The sequence below is a fragment of the Crocodylus porosus genome, unplaced genomic scaffold (genome assembly GCF_001723895.1).
Source record: "Crocodylus porosus isolate Cpor-Errol unplaced genomic scaffold, CroPor_comp1, whole genome shotgun sequence".
NCBI lineage: Eukaryota > Metazoa > Chordata > Crocodylia > Crocodylidae > Crocodylus > Crocodylus porosus.
This window is the reverse complement of record NW_017728907.1, coordinates 21,535,192-21,545,343: the sequence shown is the minus strand read 5'-3', so window position 1 is coordinate 21,545,343 and position 10,152 is coordinate 21,535,192. Positions and strand designations below refer to the sequence as shown.

The window sequence follows — 10,152 nt, the reverse complement described above, 5'->3', positions numbered from 1 at the left end:
GTTGCATCTCCACTGAAATGTGCTCTCTGGGCTGCAGGAAACAGCAGGCGAGGGAAGAAAGCAAGGTGGGGAGCATGTGGCCTGACCTCCATCTGCCTGAGAAATGCAGGCCATGCAGTATACCTGTTCCCTGTACCACTGCACTGAAACAGCCTGTGGGAAGCATTTTTTTTTTTTGTATTGCAGGTCAGATTAGCCAAGTCAGTTCTGAATCCTCTCCATTGAGCAACACTCGGTCGTTAAAACACCATACGTGGCACTACAACTGGCAAGTATCCTTGACCCCCAACTTTTCACCCTGGGGCTTCAGATACTCCATGGCAGGCATCCTCCCTGCAAGGCCTGAGCCCAGAGAGGCTTGGGATTTGGATGCCCCCCCCGAGTCTCACTTGCCCTTAACCAAAAGCCCCAGGAGCAAGTCAAGGAGGAGTCTCTTGTGGCCCTCATGCTGTGTGCAACATCGCTGGCACACTGTGCCAATGCTTCCCAGGAGGAACCTGGTTGGGGACAGAGTCCCCTTGCCAGAGAGACAAACGCTACGTGTCCCCGGAGGCTGGGGGGCATGGTGAGCTCTCGCAGGCGGTGGCAGCGCTGTTGGCAGCAGGAGCGTGGTGGCAGCAAGCAGGGAGTCCTGTCAGCGGTGGGTGAGTGGTGAGCGCTAACTGGCTGTCAATGACCACCCTTAGATGCTGCTGGCAGTGGTGATCTGCAGACGCCACTGGCGGTGTTGGGCAGGGGGGGAAATGGTAAGCAGCGACTGCCTACAGGTGCCACTGGCAGTGTTGGTGGCGCCTTTTTGCAGGGGGTGCACCGCCACACTCAGGGGGTGCACGTGCACTTGCTACACATCACCAATGGCCAGGGAGATGTCTAAGTTTGCAAGTGGGGAGAAGGCAGGGCAGAGGGGGGCACCTCAGAGACAAGCCAGCCACCTTGAAGTGGCACCTGGCCCCACATTGTGGAGGTGCCACCCACATGCCCCGGGAGCTGTGCCAACAGCCCCTCACCGGCTGGGTGAAGCCGGGGCCGAGCGTGCCCTGCTCCGGGTGCAGGCTAGGGGCTCTTTGCCCCGAGGGTGACTTTAAAGGCTGAGGAGCCGGCCGGCCTCTCCCCGGCTTCCGGGCGGGGGAGGGAAGCCGGGCAGCCCCGCGTGAGCGCGGGGGGAGGGGGCGGCTTGTCTCCTCGCCCCCAGCGGGGCCTCGCGCTTGTTTTCGTCTCTCGCTGCTCCCCCGCCCCTCGCCCAATGGCGGGGAGCGGCGCGCCCCGCACCCGCCGGCCCCGCCGAGCGCACGCCCCCGGGAAGCCAATCGCGGAGCGAGGGGCTGGCACTGGGCAGCGGATAAAGGGGCGGGCAGGGAACCCGGCTTGCCCACAGCCGAGCATGGGAGCACCCCGCTGAGAGACTGCACCCGCCGCGCCTCGGGCATCTCCTCCTCTCCGCCGCCAGCCCAGGTACCTGCTGGTCGGCAACCCCCCGCTCCTGCCTCCTCGCGGTGCCACCGGCATCGGGGCTGGGCAGGGCCATCCATCCGCACCTCGCCTTGCACGGGGGGTGGGGGGCTCCCTAGTGCTGCAGCAGCTGTCGGGCGCAGGGGATGGGTGGGCTTGGCCGAACCTTTTGGCGTGTTTTGGATGCGGTGTGGTGGGGACATGGTGATGTCCTCCAGCAAAGGCCCCTTTCGGTTGAGAGGCAGTTTGCAGAAAGGCAGAGCTGGGGGAAGGGCAGTCGCCCCGGATCTGGGCTCCTCTTTGTGCTGCTCTTGAAATGTGATGTGATGTGACTTGATTTGATTTGTTTTTGCATGGGGTTATTATTTATTTTCCTGCACCATCTTCGTTTTTCATTTTGCTGTTCCCAATCCATTTCCAGCCCTAAGATTCCTGTGCCCTGACAAACAATAGGGAGGTGGTTTGCCCACCTACGTGTTAGATCTTTCTGGCTTTTTTCCTTATGATATCCCGGAGGTATACCCAGGCAATAACCCTTTCCAGCCTGCTCTGTTGCTCTCCTCTGCTGCTTTCTGTCAGGGAAGCAAGCACACTTGTAAAAGGGGAGTGGAAATGTAGGCAGCTCTGATTTAATTTGGTGCTTTTCAAGTGTTAAGTAGATTTCTTTTCTAGTTTTTTTTTTTTTTAAGGTTTATTAGCAGGTTTCTTTAAAAACAAGCTCCCTTCTAGGGATGAGAGAATGGGCTTGTTCTTCTAGCAAGGACAGGGGAGAGATCTGTATAAGAGGAAAAAAGGGTGGATCATATTTCTTCACTGGCCATAAAGAGACTGTCCAGGGGAGAAAGCAGAGGGGGGTGGGGAAGCAGTGCGATAGCTGGGTGGCATTTGGCACTTCATAGAGAAAATTAGTTACAGCAGCAAACCTGGAATGACATTTAAGGGCATGCAGTTGAATGGGCAGTGAGTGCACTTGGAGGAGGTGGTGATAGGGGGCTGGAAGCAGAGGGGGAAGGAGTATGATTTAGGTCTGCCTTAGGTGAGGCAAGCTGAGGGATCCTGGTTTGAGGAGGCCAGGTATCTCCAGATTGCAGCCACAATTAGGCTGCCTGCATGTCCATGAAATAAAGAAAGCAAAGGAAGTACAGAACAAAATCCTGGGTCATGCTGGAAATGACTTGACTGTCAGGAGGTGACAGAAAAGGCAACTGCTTCTGAGAGCAGTAGTGGGGGCTTGCATAGGTATTTTGCTTGACAGGTTCTGATGGGGTTGGGATGGGAGTGTGGGGGCCCCTGCCCCCTTGGTACCCTCTTTGTGAAAGGCAGAAAGGGGTTTGCTGGCAGAGGTAAATTTCCTGTTGAGTGAGGAAGTGGTACAGTGTTGTCATTCAAAGCATCCTTCCTATAGAGGAAGATGGTTGCACCTGAAATCTGCAGAGCTGGAAGGCAATAACCCATCCCCAGCAAGTTAAATTGTGAGCTTGCATTCTCGTGCTGTACTACCATTCTCCCTACACATGGACCCAAGAGTCTCTCTCTCTCTCCTGTCCTGATGACTCTCCATTCTTTCATTCTCTCCATGGTCTCAAACTCCTTCGAAGGTTCCTTATGTTGCCTTACTCCAGGCACTCTTTCATGTTCCTTAAGATTAGATTACTGGATCTCTTCAGATCGCATGGGTTCATTGTGGAGCTCTGGTTGGGAAGTGGTCCTTACTGGAGTGGAGGAAGAACTTTAGTGCTAAGAAGGCCCTGTCATCCACAACTTGAGTAGCAATGCTCCTTCAGAGCAATGAAGAATGAAGCATCCTCATATCTTAGCTTGACTTCTTCAGTGTCTGTGAAATGTAACATTCATGTTGACGGTAATAAGCCCTCTTGAGGTCTGCTCCTCAGTGAACCTTAATAGAAGCTGGAAACAGAGAAGGCTGAGCCAATTCTACTTCCAGGGCAGGAAATAGAAATTAACTCGATGCTTTGTAGACCTACTCTGTCCCAAATTGTATCTTTTCACTACCGTTGCATTGATAGACACATCCCTGTATCCTAGAAAGGAACCTACCATGTTCCCTTTGTATGTAGAAAGCCAGATATTGAGCTGTTGAGACCATGATGCCATGGTATAACTGGATAGGGGCAATCCAGGAAAAAACTTTATTCTGTTGTTCAGCACCAAAACTCTACTAGTTGGTTAGTCTGAAGGTCTGTGAGCCCCTTTTGAACACAGACAATGGTCATAGTTGGATTTTCCATTCTTCCTTGCAGGACTCTTGTAACACACTCTGTCACTATGGCCACCTCAGCAAGTTCCCACCTGAGCAAAGCTATAAAGAACATGTACATGAAGCTGCCCCAGGGTGAGAAAGTGCAAGCTATGTACATCTGGATTGATGGGACTGGGGAGCACTTGCGCTGTAAAACCCGGACATTGGACCAGGAACCAAAGAGCATTGAAGGTAAGAAGACGGGTATGGGATGGACCCCATACCAGTCCAGCTGAGGAGAACAGGGTGTTGGGCTTACAAGTACTGTGTAGTAGTCAGCCTCCATCTGTGGGATTGGATCATAACAATAAGGGCCCTCTGGCCTTTTTGGGGGAACAGTAACTTGTGTGACAAGTTCTTTGCCGAAAAAAGGTAAAGGTCCTCCTCTTTAAGGAGGAAGGGGTGGCATTTCCTACCAGCTGAAAGGGATAGTGCATCTGATGTCTTGCTTTATAAACTTCTGTCAAGAGTAGAAATATGTGATGGAATATCTCCCACTTCTCCCCCAGTGAATGAATTTGAAAAGAGGGGGAGTGGGAGAGAAAGATGCAGAAGACTCCTTTATGGTTCCCAGGCTGAAGTGTATGCAGAACCACTGCTACAGAGCAGTGCCTGTCTGAGGAGACTCATTGCTTGCTTACTCATCAGTGGTAAAGCTTTTATTTTAATAGGATGCGGTTTGCAAGAAGGAAGTGAAGGAAAGCCTAGAACTATGAGTTGTCATTAAGGGCTTGTGTCAGTCCGAACAAACAGTCCCTACTTGCACAGTATTAATAGCATTAGGATTTCTTCACTTATTGCCATGGTGTAAGGCAGACACTAATTGGTCATGCCGGCTGTTTTCATTTCATAATTGGAGCTTTTTTCCCCTTCCAAGGAAGTGGCTGGCAAAGCTTGCTTAAAACCTCTTGACTTCCAACGTAGGAAAGAGATAATAGATTGGGTGGTGTTAACACCTTCATAGCACATACACCCCCAAAAACAAATTCAGTAGTGGGAGAGGGAGGGAGAGGACAAGGTGAGGTGAAGAAGGTTTCTCCCACAAACAGCACTGGGCTGTCCAGTGGATGCATTGCATGGCCTTGTACTAGCTCATAAAAGAGATCTCTCCACTGATTTCATGGCTGTGCCCCATATGGAAGAGCTTCTTTATGGCTGCATTGCAAGGACCACCTACCACTCGAAGACATCTGTGAGGACACACTGGGCTCCCCCCTTTACTTTTACCTTAAGAGTGACTTAGTGACTCTTAGGCCTTCCCTTCTTTTGGCCGGAATTCCAGACTCAATAGAAAAATGTCTGGGTGTTAGACTTACCTGCAAAGTAGGGAATGTCTGTGCCAAGGCAGCTTGCAGTGCTACTAGCTAAACAGGGCTCTGCATACCTTCAGCTTCTTGGGCTACTGGAGATAACCTATGAAAACGCCATTTTTCATTTGAAACAAAATCAGCAACCAAAAAAAAAGAAGTGCCAACGCTTTGAAGGTGCATCCTCTCCCTCCTCTGTGTATTTTTTTTTTCCCCCTCCCCCACCTCCAAATTAATTGATAGGCTCACCTCTTGGGTTATGGAAAATTGTTTATCCAAGAAGATGGTGCTAATCCAGTGACATACTTCCCTGTCCTGCTCCAGATCTACCAGAGTGGAACTTTGATGGGTCTAGTACCTTTCAGTCTGAAGGCTCAAACAGTGATATGTACCTACAACCTGCCGCCATGTTCCGTGACCCCTTCCGGAAGGACCCCAACAAGCTGGTTCTCTGTGAGGTCTTCAAGTACAACCGCCAGACGGCAGGTAGGATGCAGTCTTCCCTCTCCCCTGCTGCAATAGTTGTGGGAAGGGTGAAGAAGAACAGTCTGCCGCCTTGGAGTAGAGAAAGCTGAGAAGTGGATTAACTGCCACAGGCTCAGTTAATGGAAGACTTATACAAGCGCCATTAATGCCTTAATATTGTACAAGACTTATGAACATCCTTGCCCTGAAGAGCTTAAATATAGGGCAGACAACGTGAGGTGTGACCGGCCGAGAGGAAACATGGTTTTTCTGTAAACTCCTCATTGGCAGCTCTGGGATGGAAAGAAGTGACACAAGTCAATGTGATGTGTGCTGGGTAGACAAGGGAGTCTTCTACAGGAGGGACACGAGTGTAGGGAGGGATGTGGGAACTGGGAAAGTATTTTATGAGGAGGGGAGAACATGGAAGAAGTTGCAAGGAATGGAGTAGAGGAAGGAAAAGATTTGGGGCTGCTGGCAGAGGTGATAATTTGAACACAAGGGAACAAAGCCTCCTGAGATCCCATATATAAGCCTTCTCAGACAAAGTTCTGTGCCTATGTTAAGTCTCCTTACCCAAATTCTGGCAGGTAACAGTACTGAACATTGCAAATAAAGGCATAAGAGAGCATTGAGCACTATAGCAGCAATGCTGGCCAGTGGTCCTACCTGGTATTTGGATCTTAATCTAGCTAGTGATGATGGGGACAGGCCATAGAGTCTGAATCTGTCTGAATCTGAATTTCTGAATCCAAATTTCTCAGCCACTGTGTAGAAAGAAGGCTGCGGTGTAAACTGAGTCCTCCCAGAGAGCCTGTATGGCTTTGAGTGGCTTTGTCTGAAAGTTTCTACCATAAGAGCTGTTTTAGAATCTCTTTTCAGTAACAGGATGCTTGTTAGCAGAATAGTAAGCTAATGAGCATGGTGCTTTTCTTTTGCTCTAGAGACAAATCTAAGACACACCTGTAAACGGATTATGGATATGGTATCTAACCAGCTCCCCTGGTTTGGGATGGAGCAAGAATACACTCTCCTGGGGACAGATGGACATCCATTTGGCTGGCCCTCCAATGGCTTCCCTGGGCCTCAGGGTAAGCCTCTGGCTGTTTAGGGTCCAAATCAGCCATGAACAGTTAACCTCAAACTGTAGTCTTATCAGTCATGAAGCTCTGGGAGATGGCTAAAATGTTTCACGTGAAGTGAATTAGTCAAGGACTTCTTAAAATTGTGGGTTGCTGAAAGCTAAAATTTGAAGCACTGTTACTAAACAATGGCGTTTTTAAGATCATGGTATAGTCATTAAAATGCATTTAATTAAAAAATATCCGGTGATTTAAATGCACTGCAAATTCAATAGAGTTGAGTGTAACAAGTGGGGTTTTTGAAGTGCCTGAATTAGTGGTAACAGCCTGTTGGCTTTCAATGCGACCTGTGCTTCTCAGGCACCTGGTTCATTTGAAGTAACAATACAAGGACAAATTGATGGGGTTTCCCAGAAACCCCATGCCATCTTGAGGGCAGTATGCCCTCTGCTCTTCACTGAAGTGTCATAAATGGTTTGAAGAATCTTGTCCTGTGTCATTGCAGGCCCGTATTACTGTGGAGTTGGGGCAGACAAAGCCTACGGCAGAGACATTGTGGAAGCCCATTACCGAGCATGTCTTTATGCTGGGGTTAAAATTGGAGGGACGAACGCAGAGGTGATGCCAGCACAGGTAATTAACTTAATTTCCACCCACCTCTGCATATGAAGGTCCAGACCAAAACGTAGCAGAGCAGAAGATTTGTGCTGTGGGACCCTGCCACTACTTTCAATTTGTACCTTGGGGTTTTACAAATTCCTCAGAGGGGCAGAAGGATGAACAGCATCCTGCAGAGAATGATTTTTCACCTGATTTGAGCTATTGGTTTTTCTTTTTTGTTTGCCCTCTGTAGTGGGAGTTCCAGGTGGGCCCATGCGAAGGGATTGAGATGGGAGATCACCTTTGGATTGCACGCTTCATCCTCCATCGGGTGTGTGAAGATTTTGGGGTGATTGTGTCCTTTGATCCCAAGCCCATCCCTGGGAATTGGAATGGAGCTGGTTGTCACACTAACTTCAGCACTAAGTCCATGAGGGAAGAAGGCGGTCTCAAGTAAGTACCTCCCCTCCTCAGCTGGGATAGTTGCATTACTCTGGAAAGCTCAGCTAGGGGGAAGTGGATTAAATCAGTAGTAGCAAGGTTTCTGCACAGCTAAGACTGCACTTCAGGCCCTACTCAAGTTGCCAGCTACATATCTGGCATCATGCAAGAGTTTAGCTTGAATACCCAGGGAAGGGGGATCTTGGTGGTACTGTGCGCCAGTAACCAGCACTCACTGTAGTTGTGATGGTACCCAAAGACTGTATTTATACTAAAGAATGATAGATTCTCTGAGTAGTGGTGTAAAACTGCTATCTCTCCTCCAGCACAAGCACATTGGATCAACTACTTCTGGAAGCATGTCCATGATCAGACTGTTTTTAGGAGTTCATCTGGTGTTAAATGAAAGGAGGGAAAATTACTGCTTCACTATAGACTGTCATGAAATGATCACAGGAAGTGGAGCTCAGGGAAAGTGAATCCACTAACCCATTAGCAGTGAGGAGGAGGCCCATGACTACAGTATGTGTTGTAACTGGAAGGGATGAGACCCAGGGTTTGTTTGTTGGGGGCTTCTTACATTCTCCAGGATGAAGCAAAGGATGGGCCAGGTGGTGTTGTTTCTCAGAGCTCAGTGTTCCACCTTCCTTCTCTCCAGGTATATTGAGGAAGCCATCGAGAAGCTGGGCAAACGGCACCAGTACCACATCCGCACTTATGACCCGAAAGGGGGGCTGGACAATGCTAGGCGCCTTACAGGCTTCCATGAAACATCCAGCATCCATGAGTTTTCAGCTGGTGTGGCCAACCGTGGTGCCAGCATCCGTATCCCCAGGAGTGTGGGCCAAGTGAAGAAGGGCTATTTTGAGGACCGCCGACCTTCTGCCAATTGTGACCCTTATGCTGTGACAGAGGCACTAGTCCGTACATGTCTCCTCAGCGAGACTGGGGATGAGCCTTTTGAGTACAAGAACTAGATGAACTGCTCCCAACAGACAACACCTTCCCCCATCCCCAACCTTTAAACTTCCCTCCTAGATGTAATTTTGAGGGCATGAGTTACCATGTTTGTGTCTTGTGGGGGGAAGGAGAGTTTAGTTTTTCAGTGTCTATTTGTTATTGATGCTTCAGAAGACAGGAGGAAGAGAAGGTTAGAGAGAATTTTAACCACTGTTTCATCTAATTCTTCTGTATGTCTGGCAGGATCCAGTGGCTTCCAGGGACAGATGGTGCAATGGGTGATGGGAAGATGGCGGGTTTGCCCAATAGTTGCATTCATATGTTATTAACCTGCATGATAAGCTCTCCATAGACCTTGTTCTCAAAAAGTTAGGGTTATTCAGAAGGGAGTTAAGGCAGTTATGTTGAATTCCCTTCTCATTCCTCCCCCTCTGGCCATGTTCTGGACATCTTATTGTCCTAGCTAAATGTGAGAGCTCTTAGCAGAATTCCTCCCTACTCTGTCACTGGAAGCCATGGGATCTGCTCATAACACAGAGTGAGGTAGTATTTTTATATTTAAATATAAAAACAAAAAAATTATATATGAAGTTGTTTTTCCTTTTTTAAAAGGATAATAAAAGATGATGTTCCAATCACTTTGCCTGCTCTAGCTGGCCGAGTTTCTGAAGGTATCGTTGGAGATGCAACTCCAGTATGGGATAGATGAGAGTGATATGGGGGGGGTTCACTGGGGTGGAAGGGTAGCTGGGCTGTGAATTTCCACTTTACATTGTGGATTAGCTGTTGCTCATAGGATAGCTGTTCAGAGTCCAGAGCTCATGGTAAGGATTGGAACACACTCTCAAGTCTGTGAACCGCATGCGCTTGCGTGACGAACACAAGAAGGCTTTTCTAAGCTATGAGTTGGCTGGTCAACTTAACCACTTTATTGACAGGGTTGTGGGTGTTTTACTTTTTCCAGTGGGATTAGCACATCACTAAAGCAGGGCTTTTGATAAAGAAACAAGTTTTAGATTTTAATAATGTTCTTACAAGTTTCTAAAACTGTACAGTTTTACAGAGACTATCAATGTTACTGTTCTGTCTTGGCGCTCCAGCTGCCTGCCATCTAGTCAGAACTTTACTAATGAGGGGGGGCTTTTTGGCCCCCCAGCTTGGCCCTAAGTACCCCTTGGGGCACTTCTAGTGGCTTCAAATGTTCCAGGATTTTATACTTGGGTATCTTGGGTGGTGCCGACATACATATTCCATTGCATTTGGACTCGGAATAGTTTCTTTTATAATAAAAACCAAAACCAACCTTAATTATGGCTTCCCCCTCTTTTGTGTGGTTCATTCTGATGAATGTTTGTTTGTGTGCTTTTTCCTACTTTGGCTATCTGCAAGAGTCTTATATTTTTGGAAAGCTCCTTTTTCTCTACTGGGGATTGGCTATGTGTTGTTTTTTCTACTTGGCAATATCCACCCTTGACTTGGAGTTTTAGCTTTGCGTTAGGGACCTCATACTAGAGACCTTAAAAAAAGAAACAAAACAATATTCCTGAAGCCATTTAATGAATTGGGATTTATGAACATGATTTACAGA

General features: G+C 48.4%; 1 protein-coding gene across 1 annotated transcript; it reads left to right on the top strand.

Annotated features, from left to right (window-relative positions):
• The first annotated feature begins 1,354 nt into the window (after window positions 1-1,354).
• On the top strand, window positions 1,355-9,877 carry GLUL (glutamate-ammonia ligase). The gene is made up of 7 exons (XM_019530955.1): window positions 1,355-1,452; window positions 3,711-3,901; window positions 5,341-5,502; window positions 6,426-6,572; window positions 7,069-7,196; window positions 7,417-7,616; window positions 8,263-9,877. Exons 2-7 carry the CDS (start codon window positions 3,736-3,738, stop codon window positions 8,579-8,581), a joined length of 1,122 nt encoding a protein of 373 aa, XP_019386500.1. The 5' UTR covers window positions 1,355-1,452; window positions 3,711-3,735; the 3' UTR covers window positions 8,582-9,877.
• The last annotated feature ends 275 nt before the right edge of the window (window positions 9,878-10,152 follow it).

Coding starts and splice junctions, on each gene's coding strand:
- GLUL (XM_019530955.1), top strand. CDS start 3,736: ATGGCCACCTCAGCAAGTTCCCACCTGAGCAAAGCTATAAAGAACATG. Junction 3,902..5,340: donor GGAACCAAAGAGCATTGAAG/GTAAGAAGACGG, acceptor GTCCTGCTCCAG/ATCTACCAGAGTGGAACTTT. Junction 7,197..7,416: donor CAGAGGTGATGCCAGCACAG/GTAATTAACTTA, acceptor TGCCCTCTGTAG/TGGGAGTTCCAGGTGGGCCC.